Here is a 23,022-nt window from a genome sequence, read left to right on the forward strand (position 1 = left end):
AACATCCATAAGTAAACAGAGCAAGAAAACCCACCGAAAATAAAATAAAAGTAAAGGATGAAACTTCAGTGTCACCGTCATACTCACCAGCGGGTTTTAAATCCAGACATGGGGTGGGGAAGAGAGGAGACGGAAAAAGGCAAGAGTCTCTCTTTCTCTTTCTCTCACATATATATATCTATGGTGAGTGAGGAGCGGGGTGTGTCTTGTTAGTGCCTGTTAGCCAACCCAGCCTCGCTTACTCTAATAAAGGAAGCGTATGTGCGTGTGGTGCCGGGCCACACACGCACATACGCTGTTCTTCTTTCGACTCGTACTCTCTTGGTGCTTCCCATTTTTCTCTGGTATTTGCCTTCTCCACTCTCTATCCTTCCCCTTATTCCTTCCCCCCATTTCCTCTTGGGCCAACTCTCTCCTTAACCTGCAAACTGAACCGTCTGGTGCGCGTCTTACGGATGTACGCCTCAGGTTTCTTCCGTATCACACACAGACACACCAGCCCACGTAAAGCAGAACGGATGATATCTGGAGGAGAGCACGCACCTTTGCTTTTTCAGGGAAACTTCCACAACGATGGACTCCATATTCACCAGACCCGCAGTGGCAGATCCCCCCCAGTCACTTGCTGCGTCGCATGACTCCACACCCGCCTTCATGAGTGTATTGGAGCCGTACAAGCGCTCTGGGCAGAGGCCACCCATGGCGTCCAGCGGTGCCACTCAGCAGCAGCGGTTCCAACAACCGCTGCACACGGGCAAAAACAAGGCCACAACATCTGCGTTAACTGCTAGTAGCTACGTGTTGCCGCACGGCGCAGGTGCTGTCGCGCGTGGTGACCAAAACCGGAAGACGGATGGCGCTCTTTGTGGCATGCATAACTCGTATGCGTCGATCCCGGCAGCGCCGCTGGATCGTCCGTGTGACGAGGAGTTTGACGCGGTGGAGCGGCGGGCTCGCATGGCGCTGGAGCATATCGCGATACGGGATGAGGGCTTGGAGGCGAACATAGGTGATCATATCGAGGTTCTGCAGTCGTACCGCGCGTCGTGCGAGGCGCGTGCGATGTACCGCGAAGCGTACCTCGTGCAGCAGGTGCTGCAGAATCTGCGACTGGAGGAGGAGAGTCGGCACGTGCGCGGTATTACCGAACAACAGATGGAGGAGCGCAGAATGCTCGAGGAGGCGCACCGGCAGGAGTTCCGGGAGTTCCACCACTCCTGGAATGCACGCATCGACGCCTTTGAGGAGGAGCAGCTGGAGGCGGAGCTCGCACTGCTGGAGCGGCAAAACGAGGAACTAATTGGCTTTCAGGAAGAGATGCGAAACTTCCAGCCACGTCTTATCAAGTACAGCCGCACGCTGCTCGAGTCTCGCCTGAAGCAGCAGACACTGGCCAAGCAGCGCGACTACGTGGGGGCTCAGGCGCAGAAGGTACATGCCGAAGCGCTCGAGGTAGCCGATATGGAGCGCTTTGAGGCTGCCCGTACGAGTCTGTTTGAGCGTCGCGAGTACACCTCGCGTCATCGCCACCAGCAAGAGCTCTACGCGCTTCGTACAAAGATGGAGAGCCGCCGACTGTACCTTGAACGGTACCGCAAGCAGGAGCTCGATGTACTCTTGCAGCGCTACATCAACGTTCGCCGCTCTATGGAGTCGCAGCAGAACATTGTTCGCAACAAGACCGGCACACTTCTCCTGAAGCACGCGTGCAATAGAAAAACGGATAACAGCGGGACAGCCGTACTGGTGGAAAGCGCCGGCTCTGGCACCTTCGGAACCGTGGTGCAGCGACGACAGGCCCAGGAGCTCCGCGCTTTGCCGAGCCAGCAGGATGGCGCCTACACGGCAGGACATAAAGGAGACGAGATATAGCCAGCGCGTGAGAGGTTGCGTTTGTGTTGCGTCCTGTCGAGCAGCACCCCATTCTTCTCCTCTCAGTGGAGTGGGATCTCTGCAAACCTGCTGTCGTCTCTCTCTCTCTCTCACTCACTCTGGCGCTCTTCCCGTAACACTGCTGTCGTGCAAACTCGATCTTCACCATACTGTCGATTTCATAGTGAGGATGTGTTGTAGCTCTTCTTTTCCTTAGATGCTCGATCTGGTGTTTCGTTTTTCCTCTTTCGCTCACCACACGTTTCGGGTAGACTTGGAGTGTGCGCCATACACAAATGCTGAGACCCCCGGATGCGAGTGCTTTCCCCCATTACGCGTTTTCTCCGGCAAATAGTGAGAGAGGGGGCGTGGAGTGTGACGGGTGCGGCCACATAGCACACATCGTTACCGCAGCATCTTTTTTATATTGTCATTTTTTTTGTTGTTCTGCGCGTGTCCTCGAACGCTGATGACCTGTCCTGTTCCCCTATCGCATGTTTGGATGCATACATGTATAGTGTCTCCTTTTCTCTCCCCTTTGATCTTTTTCTGCCCACCCCCGTGAGTACGGACATGTTCGCTACGACGATGTACAATTGCCTTTCTTTGGAGTCCTTTCACCGTGTTTCTGCGCTTGGCGAGTCTTTCTTTCTGTATCATGTAATGCCCAGAAAAACAGGGACATCAAGGGAGCCGGTGCAGTGCTGCACAGGACGCACAGGATGGCGCTGTACCGCAAAAGGACGTGATGGAATTCACCGCGTTGCTCTTTCCCCTCTGGCTCATCGCGGCCCCTCCTTTTTCTCTCCCTACACGAGGGTTTTTAATCATAGCCTTGCTGAGAGTTGTTATGGGGTTGGGCTATATGTGGCAGGGCGAGCCTGTGCTCACAGCGCGCGGGGCTCTATGCATTGCCGCGAGCACCTGCGTGGGGGCGTGTGTATCTTGTTTGGGCGCACATCGCTTGCGCCTATGTCGGCTGTCTTTTCTCTCTTATGGTGAGTGGGGCGGCAATCACGTTTAGGTCACTCCTTAGCGTTACACATACTTCTCTTCTCTGATCTTTCGTGTTTCTCTTTTCCCTTTCCCTCGGTTATTCTGCATCCACTCTATTCATGTGCTTCCTATCTCGCGTTGCAAACACCTTCCACTCGCTCCACACACAGAGCACCTGCGCACACCAGTGAGAGGGTTTAAAGGAAGAAAAGGAAAGAGCAAAGAGGCGAACTAAGGGGGGCGTACCAGACACAGTTGGAGCCGCTGCAATGTGCTGAAGACTCCTACTCTGAATACCACTGGCATATACCCATATACCGGCCCACCAGCCGATAGATTCCAATACCCCCCCCCCCCGCATAGCGTGTAAACCTCAGACACGAACAAGCACACACAGGATGCTCGGGACGCTGTTTTTCGACGAGTCACATGTCAGTACGGCATTTCGGGCACGTGCGCGTCAGCAAGCGGTGGCCTTCGATGAGTCGAGTGCAACCAAGCATCTTCCGCCGAACAGTAACACCAGAGTCTCGGCCCCAGACGACGGTGTAGTACGTCTACATGACGGTGGTGGGCTCGTGCCAGCGCACAACTGCGCGTTTAACTGCCGTGGCGAAGTGGCTTTGCCGTCTCTTCGAGCCGCACTGCTCTGGTGGCTGGATGCTGATGTGAGTGTGGTACAACTGCTTGTCGTGAACGATACACATAGCAGCAAAGCCACTCGCAGCTGTCAGTCACGCCTCTTAACTGTTGAGCTGCCTGTCGCTTCCCCAAGCAGCCTCGTAATATGCGGTGTGACTCGGAATTACATGGGCGATAATGGCGTTGCCGTGGTTTGGGTTCATCGCGGCGTTTCCGGGGAGGCCGAAGAGGAGGTATTGTTCCCAGGTTTCGTGCAAGTGACAGTGCAGCGTGAGGTGGACACTACCGGCCACAGCAACCTCCTGCTCTTCCCAGACGAGCAAATTGTTCAATGCGCACCGCTTTCACGCATACCGTGCTCCTTCTTCCGGAGCACACTGGCTAGAAGCGGCAGTGCTGCCTGCGTCGTTGCTGCGTTACCTGACGACGCAACGCAGCGCACCATCTCCATTGTTGTGCTCACAGATGGCTGTCGTGTCTGGCGCGCCGAGCTGTTCACGGATGGCACCACTGCTGTGACTGGGTTTCGAGACGAGTACCGGTACAACCTGCTCCGATCTTTCTGTGACTCCAACGAGGAGGTGCAGCTGATCGATACACGCAGTGTTGTTGCCGACCTGCAAGGACTGGCGAGCCCGGCGGCGTCGAACGCGTCATCTTTAGCTGATCCTGACACAGAAGAGGCGAATACTTTACCTCGTGGATCCACGTGGATTCGGCGACTCTTGGGCAGCGGCGGTCGTACAGGGGCGAACACTACCGATGGCGGCGGCAGGCCCGCCGCTGGCGGGCTGGATGTGGCGCTGCCTACCACCGTGAGGAAACGCCTTTACGCTGCTGTCACGCCTGTTCAGCAAAGCGGGTTGGTGGTGCTGACCCGGTGGAACGGCCAGGTGGAGGTGTATGACACCACCAACAACGCTCTGCAGCTGACGAAGGCTTACCCAATCGGGGTACTACCAGAGGCGATGCTCCAACCCATCGATGACAGCGTTTCAGGTCATGGTGGGAAAGTGACGAGAGGGAAGAGTAAGCTGTGCACACTACCGCCAGGGCCTATCGCACAGTGGGCCACAAGGAGTCCAACAACGGAACTGTTGCATGTCGTCTCGTGCTTTGGCAGCGGGGAGGGGCGTGCGTGCTTCTGGAGCACACTCCCGCCCTTGGCGCCGTTGTCCTCGAGAATCATCGGACTCGAGCAAGCAAGTGATACCGGCGAAGTTCTGGCACAGCACTGCACGCTGAGCGTGGCGCCGCCAACGCAATCTAGCTTTCCACTCGCGTGCGCTGTGACGGCAGACGGGCGGAAAATGATCCTCGTGAGCGATGTCGGCACAGAGGAGGATGGGCACCTGCTGTGCACGCGCTCCCTCGGCGCACTGACGGTGCGTGGCGAGCAGGCTTACGAGGACGGAGTGACAACGGTGGTGCAAGTGATGGAGGCTGCGGATAGCCCCGGGCTGGGTGACCTACTGCGCATGGGTCGCATGCATGGATATCTCTGCCAGGGTGCACGCATGCAGGGCGTCGTCGCGCAGGATAATGCGGTGCTGATGGTGGAGCGCGGCCCGCAGACGTGCCGTCTGTACACGCTTGAAGAGGCTTTTCCGGATGCGATGCGGATGGCGAACGAAGGAGTGGTGGTCGGTGTGGATGAAGAGGATGTCTACGCTACGGCACACGACACGGATGGCAATGACATCATATCCGCGTACATTGACGGCGCACCACTGCTGTTGCATCGCGTGCACTATGTACCGCTGTCGGAGACACCGCCGCTCCTGCCAGGCACTGCTGCGCCGTCTGCTACCCACAACATGGATGGGTTTGCGCTCTACTGGGAGGGTGTCAACGTTGTACAAGCGTGCCCACATGGATCGCGGCTCATGTCGGATGTGCTGCAGGATGTCCTGCTTGCCACTGTCCCCGTCACGCAGCTTGTCTCGCTACCTCGATTTCTAAGCGAGGCGCACCTTAGCGGGTACACAGCGGCGCTACATTGCAACGGGACTACAATGAAAGCCTTTGTGCGTGCAGCCATCCGTATTGCGTTGTCGCCGCCTTCGACGGCAGCGGCTAGCGAAACAGCACACGCGCTTTACTACTTCAGCCGCCTCTACACAACGCACGCTACTCTTGGTGAGCTGCTGTCTCGAATCGTTTTTCTCACCACCACATATCTGGGCTGGCAGAGCACCCACTCTCTTTCATACGCATTCTCCTCAGCTGCCGAGGACGACGCCGCATTGAACACTGCGGGTTGGGCGTCGCACTGGCTCATCACAGCCCTGGAGGTGCTGGTAGCGGCGTACCACGCTGTGCCTGTCGCCGGTGCTGATCTTGTCCAGCTTGCCCTTGTGGACGACAGCTTGCGCCAGCCATCTTACAAGGCCATTGTGGCGGCATTGTTGCCAACCCTGGGCAATACGACGGCTAGCGACAGCGGCGACTGTGTGGCCACTGGTTGGGAGATAAGTACGCTGTCCATGGTGCAGGTGGCAAACCGTCTGCTCCACTGCGGCACGCCCTCGACGGCGCGCGCTTGCGGGGTCTGGGTGAAGCAGCTTGTGCACCGCTTCGCTCTTCTGCAGCACTACCAGGTGTTGTCCCTGCTGAGCACAGCAGCGGCTTCTACACAGTCTGAGCGTACGCTGGTGCTTTGCGAGCAGGTGTGCCAAGCACTGGCTAGAGAGGCACCCGGCGATGTCACGGCAGCGCTTTTGCTGGAGGGATTGCTGCTCACGGACGTCTCCGGCTCCGGCTCTGCGTTTCTCCAGCTCTCCCTTGATGAGGTAGCCGCGTTTCTTGCAGCCGACCCAACACTAGGGCCGAAACTCTACGCCATCGGCGTGCTGCGTCGCACCACAATGGTCGGCTCGCTGCACCCATCTTTGAGCCACTCCATCACTCACCGGTACCTGTACACTACGCTCGCAACGTGCATCGAGGTGATGGAGCGGATGCAGAAGTGCGCCTTGGCTACCGCGTCCGCGCCGACGCTGGTCCCTTTTCCGCAGCTGCGCCGCGCGCTGGAGGAGTTGCAGGTGGATGTGCTACTGGCGAGCGCTCTTGCGAGGGTGTCGGAGGGTGATATTGCGTGCTGCTTCCACGATGTGCAGACAGCGCTCGACTTCATGACACGCCACAAGTGCCTGCCATCGTACTCAGAGCTGGTGCAGGTGATTCTCGGCCACATCGTCGAAGTTGCTTGCGCGTCGCAGGCGAACATGAATGCGCTGCTGCGCGCCACGACCCTTGGTGCAGCCCAGCTGGAGGAGGCGCTGATTCTGCGGTGGTACAACTACATTGCGCGTCTGCCGACCAAGAGCGCCACGGAGGCGACGGAGGCACTGCGGTACCGCGCCATTATGGGTTTACATCGCTATTTGATGAACCGCCACGCCTACGCCGAGTGCGCAAGACTCATGTCGAGCTTGGCCACGCTCATCCGCTGCTCGCCACGGCGCCGCAGCGCGTCGGCCGGGATCTCGGTAAGCGAACTGGCCGGACTGGCACTGCACGCGGCAGAAATGATTGCACCTTCTGCGCCTATGGCGGAGACGGCAGCTGGTGAGCAAGCTCGGACCAGTCAAGTTGCATTCCATGGAGTCCCTCATGACCCGGCGCTGATGATGGGCTCGCCGTTGTCGCTAGGGTACTCATGGCAGCCGTCAACCTCGGCATCCCTGATTCCTTTCGACCTCAATGCAGCTGCTCTCGATGCGCCGGCGCGCGGACCTCGCTGGCTGACACGCACCGACATTCCCTGGTTACGCCGCCGCTTGTACCAAGCCCACTGTGAGCGCCAGTTGTGGCGTCGTGGCTGCCTGCTGGACTGCACCGACCTGTGGGTTGAGGGTGCGCCGGCGGACGCCTACCAGGCTGGCGTGGAGAAACTCGTGGCGGCGCTCATGCAAGCGCGCCTTTGGCCACAAGCCTTTCGCTTTGCCTGCCTGTCTGCTGTGTACGACCCCTGCACGGTGCTGGTCGAGTGGGCGGTGGACCTGCTGCACGCGCCGCGAAGGCACGGCAGCGAAGAAGCCGAGGAGGAGGAGGAGGAGGAGGCCGCGCATGCTGACCGGAATGCGGCGTGGACGGAGCTCATCGGCTACTGCGGGGAGCTCTCCAATCTGGAGAACCAATTTTACGCGTACGTGCGCACTGTCACTGAAGCGCTGATGTGCGCCTACTTGCAAGTGCCGACAGCGCTGCTTGCGGCCCACCGAGCGGCTGATGCCTACACGGCCATGACAACGCTGTTCCACGTCGCGCTAATGTTGCGCAAGCAGGTGGAGGCAGCGGAACGGGAACCGCAACGCGGCGAGGAAGACGGAGACAACGAGGAGGATGCAGATAAGCTGTTGTTGTCTTCCTCACAGCGAGAGGCTGGGACCACTGCTGCCGGTCACCTCGCCGGGAAGCGAGGCACGATTTCGCTAGAGTCCATGCGGTGCAATGTGTGGCGTGCCTGGTGTGCAGCAGCTCGAATTGGCATTGACATGGCCTCTGAGCGTCAGCTGCGCCGCACTACTGTTCCTCTGTTCCAGCGTTCTGTTGGCGCAGGGATCGGCGCCGGCGAAGTCGTGGCGGAGGAGGAGGAGGCGGCGCAGATGCAGCCTGAGGCCTCCGGGGAGCGAATAGTGCTGGATGCTTCGTCGATCGCGCGCAGGACGTTTTCTGCTTTCACAGCTGGAGCGCTTGATCCGATGGCGGTGTGCGCGAGCGAGCTGCTGAGAATGCCAGCCTATTGCGTCTCTCTCAACCTTGTAGCGCAAGGCGAGACGACGGTGCGTCAATTCCAAGACCTGATGGGGCGACCTTGTAGCTGACGGGCCGACAGGTGAACGCTGAGCGCCAAGCGAAACAAACAAGAAAAGGGAGATGGCATTTGCGACCGCCACTTGTGCACAGATGTGCCTTGTAGCGGTGAACAGGAAGAGAACGGAGATCTACTTTGCCCTCCTCCTCTCTGGCAGTGAGACTCTCTCAGACTCGTGTTTGTTAATTATGCGTTGCCTTGCCACTGGGATAACATGAGTAGTATGCAGATGTGCATCTCTGTCGAGTGTGTGAATCAGGCCTGGGGGGCAGGGCTGTGCGGGCTGAGGAATGAGCGACACACCTTTTCTGCCCCACTATCTCAGAGTCTAACCGCCTTGTTGTCCCAGGCCACCTTATCGATTGACTCTTTTCGCATCCTTTGTTTGTGTGTTTTCATAATTCGTATAGAGTTTGTCAGTGTGTCCGTGGCTGTTTGCGACTTGAAGGACACGTTTGGAGTCGTCGTGGACGTGTGCTTCACGTACATGTCGTTGTGGGTTGGCCTTTTTCGTTTTCCTTTCGTGTGTTTGATGGTTTCGGTGTAACGTCCGGAGGGCGACCACTCATAAAATGGACGTAGTTTCCCGCCGTCCCAAAGTGTGCAGAAACGTGCTTGTCAGTAGCGTGTGCCACGCTGGCCTGCCCAGTGCCCCCATGTGTGACCGCCACAAATCATCTGACTTCGCTGCATCATGTCGTGGCATCAACGCCTGCGTACTACGCGACGAGGCTCCCCCCCCCACGGGGCCACTTCACCTCTCACAGACTTTGGTGTGCCTCCCTCGCTCTCACAAATCATCGTTATAGCGAAGCTTCACGGGCCGATGCCTCCTTGTGCGCTGTTATTCTAATTACTGTGACGCTGGTGCACACAGACCCATACTCACACATCCGCGTTCTCACCACCTCTTGTCTTGTTTTTCGTTCCCCTCCTTCTCTTGATGCAATGACGGTTCCTTCACGTGCACGTACGTGTGCATTGCGTGACGTGCAACATACATTCTTTTCATCTCCACCGCGCACCCACCCACACCCACATACGCAAGCAAGCCATCTGTCTATCATTTCCGGTGAGCTTCACTGGGCTTCTATAGTGAGTCCTCCTTTCCCCTCTCCTGAAGTGGAGCGGAGAGAGAAGCAAATCTTCGAATCCTCTGAGAACAGAAAAGGTTTGTCAATGGGCACGTGACCACAACGTGGAGACCAAATCCTTACCTACACACATAAGTGTACGTGCGCTTTGCCGCTTGCTTCTTGGAGACGAACAACAAACGAATAGGAGACTCGCGACTTGGTGTGAGCTGCACTGGCCGCCTTATTGCGTCTTCTTTACACCCACGCAAAGAGACTACGCAGCCGGTGTCCACTGTCGTTGCAGATGCCTAGGTCTCAGAGGCGATCTAATTAAATTTACCCACGTTGAGCTTTGAGCTCAGTACCTCTTTCATACGTGTGCATTGCTGTGCGTGTTTGCTGCTAGCGCTCACCTTCCGCTTTCGTTGTTCTCTTCTCCCCTGAGTAGCACGTAGAGTACGCGGACGTCTCCTTTCGCAGTGGTGTTTCCTACGCCTATCTCATATATTTCTCCTTTATACTCTTTCTAGCGTAGCTGGGTGGATGCCATCATGAAGCGCTCTCGCCAGGATAATCGTCATCTTGGCCCAGCGGCGGCCGCCATGCGCCGCCGTGACGTGTACCGAGACGGCCGTCAGGCGGAGGAGCAGGTGAGCATTCGGAAGCTCTTCCGGGACGCTGTAGCGATGCAAAAGTTCCACTCCCCGAACCAGTCTGGCGCCGCAGCCCGTGTGATGATCCACAGCCGTGAGGAGCTTGCCTTGTATCGCCAGAAGCGGCGCGCAGAGCTCGAGGAGAGTGTGCGGCGTGGCTTTAAGGCGATCGGCAACTGGATTCGCTACGCACGTTGGGAAGCGCAGCAGTGCGATTTTGACCGCATGCGGGCTGTCATGGAGCGCGCAGTTTCCGTGCACGGCGAGAATCCAAGCCTGTGGCGCGACTACGCAGAACTGGAGGAATCGAGCGGGTTCATAGAACATGCTCGTCAGGTGTGGAGTCGTGGTGTGACGGCGCTGCCGTCGAGTGTAGACTTGTGGGTTAAGTACCTGGCCATGGAGCAGGCAGTGGGTCACGATCAGCGGGTGCGAGACGTTTTTCATCGATGGCTTTCCGGGGACGCGGTGCCGTCGTGCGCATACCAGCTGGCTGCCCTTTATGAGGCCCAACAGCGGCGTCAGGCAGGCTGCCGCGACCACCTTCGCCGCTGCGTTGAACGTTTTAACACGCCAGCGAGCTGGTTGCTGTACGGCGCCACCGAACAACAAGTCTTCGGGGATTACGAGCGTGCCGTCAAGGTACTTGAGACAGCAATGCAGGCACTTCCCGATGAGGACCTTTGGGGGTCAGAGGTGTGCCCCGTGCCGCTTGCGCTGGCAGAGGCGCACGTGGCCGCCGGCAACGTCGTGCAGGCGCGCAATGTCTTCCACAGCACCCTCGAACACGTGGCCGATCACCCCCTGCTATTAGAGAAGGTGTTGTCGTCCTACAGCCGCTTTGAGCGCCTGCACGGAGACGGTGCGCTCTCTGAGCAGGTGGCGCGACTACGCACTATTCAGCTGTACGAAGAGCGCCTCCGAAAAAACACGAGTGACTTTGACGCCTATCTGACGTTGTACTCCCTCTATCGAGACCAGGAGCGTGAGAGGCAACTGAGCGCAAGCGGCCCGCCCAGCAACGCGCTGTCAGCGGTGAGAAGCAGCGCTGCAGCAACGTCGACAGCCCTTCTCCACTCGCCGGCTGCTGCAGCTTCTCCGTCTCGGCAGGTGCTGGCGCGGGCACTCCAAATGCCTGCTCGGGACCCGTATAGTGCCCAGCAACGTGCTGTTTTGGTCATGGAGTACGCGCGTGCCTGTGAGGCTGAGGGAGAGCTGGATGAGGCAAGGCGCACCCTTGCGGAGGAGATCAAGAGCTTCCCCTTTGACGCGGCTCTGTGCCCGCGGCTGTGGGTGGAGGCGGCCGCAATAGAGGAGCGCCACGGCGGCGCCACGCAGGCGCGCCGGCTTCTCCGCGCCGGATCAGAAGTAACAAAAGATCCGCGCCTCTTCGAGGAGGCAATTCAGTTCGAAGAGCGTCAGCGGACCGCCGTAATCGAGGGAATGCACGTCACAGCGCACTCGACCACGCAGTCGTCGATGAGGGAGGTGGAGGAGGCGTGTGCACCGTACGTGGCGGAGTTGCGTACAGACTATCAGAACGCCATTCAGGCCTTCCCATTTGACGTGCAATGGTGGCTCCGCTACGCGAAGTTGGAGGAACAGCAGCAGGAGATCCCGCGCGCAGACGCACTGTATGGTGCCTGCATCCATACCTTCAACGGTGAGGCTGAACGGGTTACGTCTTTTGCGCACCGCTACGACCTTCTCGGCCATGTCGACGCTGCCTGGGCACACCGAATTCATCTTCACACGCGGCGCGCGCGTGCCCTGCAGCGACAGGTGTCGCGGCGCAAGGGGAGCGCTGTGGACGCAGAGACTGCTCGGGCGGAGTTGACGACACTGCAAGAGGAGCTTTTGCGCTTGTACGCGGCCCTCCTGCAGGACGTCTGGAATGCGTACCGACACGAGGCGGTGGCGTGGTTTTCGCGGTACTTCGAGGCAGGTGAAGGCAGCGGTTCCGGTGTGCTCGCTGGTGCCGCACCAAAGACGTTGCCCTCGTCCATCACACCTGCCACCGCGCGTTGGTCGGAAGCAGTGGAGGCGGTTGCAGGATATATGGAACGAATGGGCGCTGTGAAAGCACGTCAGGGCACCCCAGAGAGTGCCCTAGCTGCCCTTCGTGCGATCCTCAAGTCAATGGTTGAGACAGAGCGTCACGCTATTCGCCGATCTCTTGGCTGGACAGAGCAGACCACACAGTTTGACGCCGTACAGAGGGCGCGCGAGTGGGGCGAGCTGCTGCTGTCGCCACTCCTCGAGGAGTGGAGCAAGTTTGAGCTCACCCACGGTGGGTCACTGGAGGCTGTTGCAGCCGCGATGGAGAAACCCTTGAAGCGCCGCACGCGACTCTTCAAGACGCGGTCGTAGCCCAGAGCGCCAACGCGAGAAAGGCCGCGGGGGACTATTGCAAGATTAATGATGCCACCATTTGCTCCCAGTTGTCGCAGACGCGGCTGCTAAGAATAGGCACTTGTGTGCGTGTACATGCGTTGGTGGTGGTTGGGTGACTTGATTGGCAGCAAGTAGGTCAGCGTCATGGTGTAGTCGCATCGCCCTTGCGCGCGCTTGTGAGTAGGCGATGTGTCTCTTAATAGACCTACCGAAAAGACGAATAAAAAAAAAAGCATGTCATGCCATCATCGTGCTGTTGTCAGTGATGTGTTGATGAGCAACCACAATGTCTGTTCCCGCGAGTCATCGATGCCTGTCGGTGTCTGACCATGTGAAATCACTCCTCATCTTCACTGGCTCTTGTGTTGGCTTGTTCCACATCAGCCTCCCGTCATATGGTGGCGGTGAGGGGGGGGGGACAGCTGCTTCTTTCATTGAAGTGAACGAGTCTACATTACGACCACCGTCTTCTGCGGATTAGAGCAAATAGTTGTGGACGCGCGTGTGTGCGCGTAGTTGCGGCTACCACTTCAACTTTCCCTGCTTTCCTCTTTCTTCCCTTCTCTCTCATTGTGTGTGTGTGGGTACGTTTGCTTCCCTCGCCCCCTTCTTTCTCACGAAACTCTCGGCGTGCGCCAGTCTATTTTTTCCTTTTGCTCGTTCCCCCTCTTCGTTTGTAAAATACGCAGCGTGTGCGTGGCCGGGAACGAGACGGAGGTGCTGGAGGATACCTCGTGTTGTGCGGTGCTTTCCTACTCGTTTGTGCAGTCATTGAAGAGACTATGTGCGTATATTTTGGGGGGGGTTGTCACTTCTATTTATTTCTTTCCTATTCTCCGAGCGTATGTCTCTTTGCACGCGCAGCCATACGGATACGCACTGATAAACCTCTTCCCCTGCCGATCGTTTCTTCGTCATTGGTGGCAAAATACGACCCTCCGCCACTTCTGACCGCTTCCTCTTTTTCTGTTTTGACGTCTCTGCTGTGTTTCATCTCGCCTTCCCACCTCCCTTCCTCTCTCTCCCTCTCTCTCTCTCTCTGTATATGTGTGAATGTTACCCTGCTGTGCTCTCTTTTTCGTTTTGTTGCCTACCACATCTCTGTACCATTCGACCACCTACCCTCCCCCCTCCCTCTCTCTCTTTTCTTGAAACTCATCACCCCCCATAGTAACCGCGCTGCTGTGCATCAACACCACGTCTTCTCCTTTAAGAAGCTCTTCTGGAGTGACTGCATCTGCCTTCTCCCCTGACTCTCCCGTTCATCCATACCTGTGAACGCATGGAGCGGACGGTGAGTGAGCTCATATCGCAGCAGGGCCCTACGCCGCACATGGGTCAGCTGCGATGCCTGATGGAACGTCGTGGCTTGCATAGTCTCAAAGGCTACAAGAAACGCTTCTGGGTTGTAGATGAGCGTAATGGACGGCTAGAGGTGTACAAAAATGACCAGGAGCACGTTCCCATACAGGTCTTTCGTGCAGCGGACATCCGTAACGTTATCTACGCCGATGACAAGCAGAACCGCTTTTTCGTGATGATGGTACAGACACGCGGTCCACGCGACATCAAGTTCCGCATGAGCAGTTTTGAGGAACGCGAGTCCTGGTCCAAGGCGATTACGCATATAATGGACGTCTACTCTGCCATCAACAAACACAAGAACGTGCTAGGCATGGTGTTGCGGCGTGCCAAGACCGTGTCGGAGGCGCTCGGGGTGAACATCTCGATTGACAGCGGGCGCCTGCTCGCTGAGGTGCCGGAGGACTTGCTGCAGTACGTTGCCGAGGCTGTCGACATTGCCTTGGCGAGTGTCACGTCGATTGCACGCTCCTTCCGCGAGGTAGAAGTGGACATGCCACGCAGCTACATCCTCTACGTGCACGCTATCACTGAAGAGCAATCACCGCAACAGCCCAAGGAAACTAAGTATAATCCGGAAGGGCGCACCATGACCATGAACGTGTGTCTTCTCCGTGTGAAGTCAGAACGGGTGAGTTTTTCAGTGACACAGCCAGAGGAGGTGTTTCGGCTGGTGCAATCAAACGTCTTCCGAAATCCTCTTATTGAGGGCTGGATAGAGAGTGAGCCGAACTGTGCGCGTGCGTGCGCTGACATCCAGGACTACCTCGGGCTGCCGGCAGCGCGGCGCAGCTGGATCACGTTTCAGTGGGGCCAGCATCTGAGCGACAGCGCCAAGGTAGAGGCCTTTCTGCAGAGGTTTGTGACAGTGACGTTCTTCAAACGAGCGCTGCGGAGCGTCAGGGATGCTGTGGTGCGTATAGAGCGGCTGATTGCTGACACGAATGCGCAGGCGACCACGAAGAGCTTCATGGGGGGCACCGCTGCCGTTTCAACGCGGGATGGTGGTGGTTTATCGCCGTTTAGTGTATGGCGTCCGGTCACGACTACGGGCGTAACCGTGCAGCCGGACAGCGCTTTTTTTTTCGGCAATAACGGCACTTCCGCCGCGACTGTGACTGGAGGCTTGAGCGGTGCAGCGGCAAATGGTAATGGGGGCGGTGGCTTTCAGAGCAACCAAGCCTCGTTCGCTGTTGTGACAAACAGCGCTGCGGGTGTCGGTTCCGACGCCGCGCTTGCTATTCGGCTTATCCGTGAGAATGTGGCAGGACTGTGCATTCAGCTGGATAAACGCGTTGTCGAGAAGGCTACTGTACCACCACCGATCGTCACATTGCACGCCTCCGAGTACGAGCAGCACTGCCAGCCCGCGTTCCTGCTGGTGACCAAGTGCCGTCGTGTCTTGCCTCTCAAGCACCGCGTGACGGGCGATGTGCTAAGTGACGAGCTCTACGAGGTGGGCTACAACGCCTTTCTGCAGCAGCAGCTCAGTCTGCTGCGGATAGAACTTAATGGTATCTTTTACAAGCAGGTGAGGGTGGTAGTCATGTGGGATCCCCTCTTTCGCGCTGCCGCAGCCCTGAAGACTCCGATTAGTATAGAGGAATTGCCGCACCTTTTGCGGCACGTGAAGGATGTTTGTCTATCTAGGCTACAGCACGTTGTACAGGTTCTGCGCAATGCACACACCGATGTGCCTGGGCATGTGGAGGATCACAATTACCTGTACAACGCCTTCTGCAGCTGCGTTGGGACCGTCGTAGTCAACTTCTTGCCGTATACGGTCAGGAGCGACGCGAGCGTTGTTGAGCCAAAGTTGCAGGCTGGCGTACTTACCGACACGCTCTACTGTACCAAGGAGGAGTCAATGCCGAGCTTGATGACGGTTCTTGGTCACGTCCACCGGGGCGGCAACCCCAAAACGACGCGAGCCTCGCTTCTGGGGACAGGCTCGCACAGTGTTGTCCTGTATGCGGCCGAGGCAAAGCTTGGGGCATGGTGCGAAAACTACTTCTCCAACCCTAAGCACGCGATTCCAGACTCGCGAATCCAACTTGTGGAGGACGAATTTGACAGCGACACGGATGGCACGTCGGTTGGGATGCTGCAGGACACCGACTTTGGCGAAGCTGTGGCCTACGAGCGTAGCGCTGAGATTGGACTGCTGACGATGCAGCGAGTCGTGAACGCCATCTACGACTCGCAGTGCCAAGCACCGGTGGATCTGAAGATCGGCTGCGACGACATTATGCGCGCCATCCACGCCTTCGTCTCCTCCTTTGGCGATGGCAAGCGACCCAGAAAGCACGATGTGGCGCGCGTCCTCATCATCAACCTTCAGCGCCTGCGCCAAATGTATGTGCGTGCGGTGGACGACGAGACCACGTCGCTGCTGACGTTCGAGCAGGCTCGCCAGCTTCTGCGCGACTTCTGCGAATACAAAACAAACGAACAATACATCGATGTCGCGCTGCGCGAGATTTCGAAACTGGGGATAGAGCCATTGTCGCCGCTGGTGGAAGAGGAAAACAAACGCCGCAGCGAGTTGCACCAGCCGGTGGAAGCGGCGGAAGAGGCAATCGATATTTACGCGACTGACAGCGGCGGCCGGCTAACGGGGAGTAATATCTATGAGTACAGCCCCAACACCCGGGTCCCGAACGCGGTCAACTTTAGCGTCGTGAGCAGTAGCACCCCGATCGAAGCGGAGATGGTAAGGCGTGGCAGCAGGCGCTCCTTGTCGCGGCGGCGGTTCCAGAGCAACGGCAATCGAGTCAGTACCACCGCCCCTTCCCGTTCCAGGGAAAGCCCATCAGCGGTGACAGAAGGGCCGATGTCCGACCGCAGTGGCCTGCACATTCGTCTTCCCTCCTCAGCGTCCGATGCCTTCGACTTCGCTTCTGTCACAGAGGTAGCGCTGATGGAGTTACTGCCTCGCGAGGCCCGCCTTGCTCGTCTAGCGTTGCGTGTCGGATTTGTCTTCGGCCTTGAGAACACTGGCAAGTCACTTATTATCAACTCCATGCGCGGTATTGCAAGTCCGACAGTGGCGACGGTGGGACTCTCTCAGCAAGTTGTCGCTTTTGACGAATGGGTGTGGGCGCTGAATGAGCTTGGCGGCCGTGAGAGCTTCCGCAATAACTGGCGGTACTATGCACTCCGCATCGAAACCGTTCATTTTCTCGTGTTCGTTCTCGACATCCTCAACGTGCAAGCGCTGAGCGAGGCGCAGCAGTACTTGAAGGAGGTCACCAAATACTACCATGACGCACCGCTGCTTGTCATCTTCAATAATTTTCGAGAAGGACACCGCCACTTTGACATTGCCGAGTTCGAGTCTCTCATCGATCTCGATAAGCTGCGGAGGCGGCACGATTCCGAGGTGTTCTCCTGTGTGTGCGACATCACAGTGGTGCACTCGAAGAACCGACAGCTCCCCCCAAAACTGCGCACCACGCTGCGCAGTCTCGCCAGCCTGCTCATGGCCCGCTCAAAGGATGAAGATGGCGGGGACGGGGGACCTCCGCCGGTGCCGAAGGTGATGACCACTTCCATCTCTGAAAGCGTGGCGGGTGCTGCAGCTGGCGCTGCAGCAGCTGGTGCTGGTGTAGGGCTCTCGCGTTAGAACACACCTCCGCAACCCACAAGTACTGTTGCTCTTGGGGTGAGGGCAAACCCTCCCGACAGTGCCACTGCAGCGACAGCCACCTCCCGGCCACTGTACCAGCGCTACTAGAGGTTGGCGAGCACGAGTGAACAGACGTCTGAGGGGCTTTTCTATTATTCGTATCCTGCCTTCTCTTCTTGTTTTTCTTCATTGATCCGCATGTAGGGCGCTCTTTGTCACTGGCTCTCTCTTTTCTATGTGCCGTTCAAGCTTGTTGCCTGTACGGGGTTGATGCAGTAGAGGGTGAGAGCCTCGAGGTGCTTCTCTCACTGTATCTCTCCACCCCCTCCCTTTCACCTTTGTTTTGCTTACCCTCACAGTCCACATGAATCAATCTCCAGCTCGCTCTTCCGCTGTCTTCTGCGCGCCCTCTCTCTCTTTTTTTTTTTGTGTGTGTGCGGACACTCACAGAGAGGGGCACTGACACCCTCTTTGTAGCCCCAATTAGCCAACAGCAGCAGTACAAGAACAACATGACCTTTTGAAAAGGACCAGCGTTGCCTTCCTCACACCAACGCAGGACTCGGCTGAGTTAGCGCGTTGAACAATATGGGACAAACACCCGGCGAGCAGTACGACAGGTATAAGAAGGAGTGCGTACATGCGTGCAGGCTGGCATGTTCCTGGATGGTGCCTCTTTGTGGTCCCCGCTCAGCTGACAGCTGGGCACTCTGCTGAAATGTCGTTCTCCGCTCTATGTGCGTAACTCTTGTACTCCTTAGAATGCCCTCCATTTTGTCATCTGCGCTTTCCACATGTTCCACCTCCCTGCTCCACACGCCTGCAGGCCTCCGATTACGCGCTCACGTTCTGCGCCTCTTTGAACCGCGCGCACATTGCCCTTTGTGGTGTTCCTCCCTTTGTCACCGCTGCGCACTGCGACGTTTGCTATGCTGTCTCTTCGTCGCACTGCTCGTTGTTCTCACCACCCACGGCTCAAACGCGGGCCCAAATCCATACACTGGGTGCTTGTCTGTGCGTAGCTTGCACGTGTGCATTTACGCTTTGGTAAGCAAGCCACCCCCTCCTCGCTTCTTCGTATTTTCGCCCAATTGGCGTACTGTTCTCCCTCCTTGTGGTGTTCCCACGTCTTTCGCTGCTTCTCGACCGTGAAGCTCACCTTCCCCCGTTTATGTTCCCCTCTCTTCTCACCCTCCGCCTCGCCTCACTTCGCTTCACTGGGTTTTCCACCCTGCTCAAGCCAGTGTGTGAGCTATCTTTTGGGGTGCGCTATTATTTGCTGCGTGCCACCGCCGATTGTGAACTTGCTAGCGTCGCTGAAGCGACCGGCGAACAGATGGGGTTTGGAAGTGTCTGTGCACAAGGGTGGCTGCCGCTGCCTTAATGTCGGGTCTGAGACGGTGCCGGTACAACTCCGCAGCTCACCTCAGTGCCGAGTCCGTCCTGGTCAATTTCGCGGGGAGCTGCTCTACAGAGGACACATAGGCGGCACTCTGAACAAAAGCCCGGGGAACACCGGCACCCAGTTTCCCTCTCGTTCATGTTTCCGAGCGTCTAGTGAGCCCAGCCAGGCGATGCTCAGGCGGTGAGGGCAGCGTTTGGGACGACGTGGAAAGAGAGGAGGCGTGGTCGCCACCGGACTTGGTCTCTACTGATATGGTTTGTTGAGTGACGCTGTCTTGTGGGCCTTTGTTTGTGTTTTGTGTCTATGTTGGGGTGCAGGGGGTGGGAAATACCTTCGTATCACAGATATCTTGCCTCTCTCTGCTTCTGCCCGTGTGCTTGTGCCTGTGTGTGTGTGTGTGTGCCGGTGTGGCATTTTGCACTGCGTGTTTACCTCTTTGTCCTCTTCACCTCGTGCGTGACGCTCCTTTTTTATGTTGTTGTGGCGCACCCCCCCACCCCACCCCCTCTTCCTTGGAGAAAAATAAATGAAGAGACACACGTACTGGCAGAAACGCACGCGTGCATGCGCACGTAAAGAGAGGCAGAGGAGGAGGTCGGCTCTCTATGACCCTCACTCTCCACATTAGTCTTGGTCTTGAATTGATTATTCATGTCTACCTCTACCTACACTATACAGTCACTCTTTCTTTTAGCGTCCCCGCCGCTGTTTGGTGTCGACAACCCAGTAAAGTACTATTCTGTTGTGCAAGTGATGTGGGGCTGACGCGTGTTTCTTTGTTTGCGTTTGATCATCTTGTAGTAGAGCCGAGGTGGTGTGTTTCGCTGCTAGACATGGAAAGGGGATCGAGCGCAAGACTCATGAGATGCATGCATCCTATCCTAGTGCTGGTATCACGCCTTCATGTGCATCGCCACGCAAGACATCGCTCCATCTCTCTCCATAGGAAAGTTTACACCGATGCTTTTCTGAGTGAAGTCGTGTGCTCACCGACATCATCCGCCATTGTATTCATCCTCTCTCTTTTTATCTCCGTTCCTTCAGCCTCACGCGAAGACACCCCCCGTCCCCCCCAATAAAAAAAATGTCCGCCACTGCCGAGCGGTTCACAACCGGGTCGAGTTTTTAACTCGGCGAGGGCCCGTCACCTTAGGCATTTGTCCAGTATGCCAAAAAGAACCACATATTTCTGCCCCCGAATGTGTCGTTTCTGGTTCCAACCAAGACAATGGGTATGAGTATTGTTGCAGCCTATTCTCTTCCCACTGTAGGCGTCGTGATTAGCTGTCTTGAGACCGCCGGGGTATCCCCCTACATGAAAGAAGTAGCCACCTCGCTGTGCGCGGCTGCACTGCATGCAAGCCCGGCCGCCATGGAGGACGCAGCACTTTTCGATGTTCTGGCGCTCATGGCAGAACTAGTCCGAGCAAACTCACTGTGGCCGCCATGGCTAGGGGTTTGCCCACGCATGGAACGACATCTCTTTGACCTCAACTCCGTTTAAGCAGCTGTGCTAGGTACGGGGTGTGTGATGGGGTGTGAAAAGAGCACTGCTGTGGAGCCTTCTCGCGCCGCCGAGGACACAGGTGTCGTTGCCTTGGCAACATTGGGGCTGGGCGCTGCCACTGGTGTGGTGGAGGTGCTCGTCAAGCTGCGCGTGACGCAGCGGTGGGCCGCTGCTCAGGCTATCAAGGAGACCTTTCCAGATGTCTGACCTGCCAGTGAAGTCGCCTTTCGCCTCTCTTGGGGGGCACTTTCGCAGGTGTTCTCCCGCCGCTTTCCCCGCGAGGGACTTACTAGGCGAGAAGTTTCCTACGTTCTGCCCGACCTCGACATCTTGAACCGTTCCTTCGCTGCTAACACCACTTTTGAAGCTCGTAGCAGTGACTGCAAGCAGCCCACTGCCTTTACTGTGGTCACCACTCGTGCGATACAGAAGGGAGGGCAGGCGTGTGGCTGTTACGGCCGCATCGCAGCCGCGCACTTTGGCGTCGAGGTTCAGCTTGTGACCAAAAGGCGGTAGTGCAAAACGACGTAGTGCGCTGCTTGACGGCGTCTCTCGCGACGGTGGCGACGATGCTGCGTTACTGGAAGGTCGCGAGGAAGACTCCGAGGTGTATTGGGAGCTCATCGGCGATTGCCGCGTGCCTGCAGAGTTGCTTCAATGGAACTGCCTTGGCAGCGGGAACGGTGGAAGGTCAGTTGAAACGGGCTTTTTTTGGCGGCAATTCCGCAGCGGACGTCGAGGCGCATCGATAGGAGATGGTGCAGCGAGTGGAGCAGCTGCATCGTCTGGGTCTCTTGTATGACGAGGGGCTTTATCTTGTGCGGCCATACGCGACGTGGGAGGTGGAGGAGGCTGCTGAGCCGGTACACTCCACCGTTCGCTGGAGGGTGCCAGCTCGGCACGAGAAGAAGGCAGCTCAACACCGCCGCGTGCTGGCTTCTACGGCGTACCTCCTCATTGCCCCCAAGAGCGTGTACGACGATGCTTATCACTGCATCACCATCGACTGGGAGCCACCGTAGTCGCCGCAGCTCTCCTCCGCGGTACGAGACTTCGTGCGCATCAAAATTGCTGCACTACAGTGGCAGCCCGATGCAATAGGTACTCTCTTTGATGACTCCACTCGAGTTGTGGTGCGCCGCCAGCTGCTGCACGACGTGCTGATCTCTGAGATTGAGACGCTGCGCTACTACGCTGATTCCTTTGCTTGAGTGGCTTCAAGTCGCAGCAAGCACGGATGGGCCCCGCGTGGCTCGAATGATAGGACGCGCATCTAAGTGCATGCGTACCTGCATGTAGGAATGCAGAGGATGGAATTGACAGCAGGAGCGGTTCGCTCCGCACGCCTCCCGTTTCACCGCCTCACCCCTCCCCCCCCGTGTCGAGCAGTGTCGCCTGTCTCTCCGCCCCAGCCTTCTCTCATTTCTCTTCGTCCTTTCCTCCGCTGATGTCCCCGTGGCTCACGAAAATGCGTCTAAGCCGATAAACGAGATGCCAAAACACTAAGCGCATAGACATGACATTTGACAAGGACGAATGGCACTACGTGTGCCTCCCCTCCTTCTCCCCGACGAGCATCCTGCCTTTTTGGTGCTCTTCTCTCCCACACCCGTGACACTGTGCCACGTCGTGGGACGGAGTGCATCATAGCCATTAGACAGCAAGGCTGTTGCGCTTTTTATTCATTCTGCGCCGCATATGCAGTACATCATGCGACCTGCAACACCCCTCCCCTTGTGTTTCATTTTTGTTTTCCTCGACTCCGCACTTTACCCCTCTTTACCTTTCTGTCGGCGTCGATGCGTGCTGTGTGCTGACTCGCTTACGTACTCGCATGCCCCCCTCTCTCTACTCACACGCACACACACGCACAAAAAAAACAAAAAAAAACGCCAACGCTTTTGTTTGACAGTGGCGTATATCAGTCCTCCCTATCAGAGTGCGTTCACATACCAGCACACAGCACCAATCCTTCACCTAGTTAGCGGAGAAAAGTTGCCATATAGCACTCGAGACGCTTTAAAACAGAGAAAAGCGGAATTGATTTCCACACTCTCCTTGCTGTTTCTTTTTTTTTTTCGTTCGTTGCTCACCGCCGCAGAAGCCCCACCGCTGAATTCACTTTCATCCTCGCGTTGATTCTCCATGCAGAGTGTACGTAGTGTTACCTGTTAGACGCCTTGTCTTCACCTAGAGCTCGTCGGATAATACACCGCTGCGCAGTTGCTCCCGTTATACGTCTGCGTCTGCCTCTTCCCCTTACCCTTAGCGTGCCATCACACGCTGGAAGTCTGGTCACTCTTTTTCGTTCATTTTGCGATATCATCTGCCTCTTGCTCTCTCTCTCTCTGTGCTTGCCTTTGTCTCTTATTTTCTTCCTCTTTGAGGTCCGGTATTTTACGCGACCAGCGCGCGTCGCCCGAGTGGCCCTCTTCTGAGATTCCTCCGCCTACTCGATACTTCTCTTCGTTCCCTTTTCGTTTTTCTTTCTCCTGCACGCGCATTTTCCCAGTTGTGACTTGTTGCGGGGCACGCAGGCTTTCCCACCACCGAGCACACGCCTACTGACCCATACACTAGCATGCAGGGAGCGATATTTTCGTACAGTACGAAGAAGGGGAAAAAAGAGAAGTGGTCAGCACTACTATAGTGTTGCTCGGAGACTTTT

The 23,022-nt window shown here is 57.1% G+C and overlaps 4 protein-coding genes and 1 pseudogene across 4 annotated transcripts; all 5 read left to right on the top strand.

Moving 5' to 3' along the window:
• Positions 1 to 573: 573 nt before the first annotated feature.
• LPMP_354380 (hypothetical protein) lies at positions 574 to 1,872 on the top strand (the record flags this gene model as incomplete). Its single annotated transcript, XM_010705069.1, has 1 exon — positions 574 to 1,872. One exon carries the CDS (start codon positions 574 to 576, stop codon positions 1,870 to 1,872), a length of 1,299 nt encoding a protein of 432 aa, XP_010703371.1.
• Positions 1,873 to 3,266: 1,394 nt separating this feature from the next.
• Positions 3,267 to 8,339, top strand: LPMP_354390 (hypothetical protein; the record flags this gene model as incomplete). The annotated part of the gene is made up of 1 exon (XM_010705070.1): positions 3,267 to 8,339. The coding sequence occupies one exon, from the start codon at positions 3,267 to 3,269 to the stop codon at positions 8,337 to 8,339; it is 5,073 nt and encodes a 1,690-aa protein (XP_010703372.1).
• Positions 8,340 to 9,956: 1,617 nt separating this feature from the next.
• LPMP_354400 (hypothetical protein) lies at positions 9,957 to 12,428 on the top strand (the record flags this gene model as incomplete). Its single annotated transcript, XM_010705071.1, has 1 exon — positions 9,957 to 12,428. One exon carries the CDS (start codon positions 9,957 to 9,959, stop codon positions 12,426 to 12,428), a length of 2,472 nt encoding a protein of 823 aa, XP_010703373.1.
• A 1,306-nt stretch (positions 12,429 to 13,734) lies between these two features.
• On the top strand, positions 13,735 to 17,439 carry LPMP_354410 (hypothetical protein; the record flags this gene model as incomplete). The annotated part of the gene is made up of 1 exon (XM_010705072.1): positions 13,735 to 17,439. One exon carries the CDS (start codon positions 13,735 to 13,737, stop codon positions 17,437 to 17,439), a length of 3,705 nt encoding a protein of 1,234 aa, XP_010703374.1.
• A 2,492-nt stretch (positions 17,440 to 19,931) lies between these two features.
• On the top strand, positions 19,932 to 21,455 carry LPMP_354420 (annotated as a pseudogene).
• Positions 21,456 to 23,022: the final 1,567 nt, after the last annotated feature.

Source organism: Leishmania panamensis (assembly GCF_000755165.1).
Source record: "Leishmania panamensis strain MHOM/PA/94/PSC-1 chromosome 35 sequence".
Lineage (NCBI taxonomy): Eukaryota > Euglenozoa > Kinetoplastea > Trypanosomatida > Trypanosomatidae > Leishmania > Leishmania panamensis.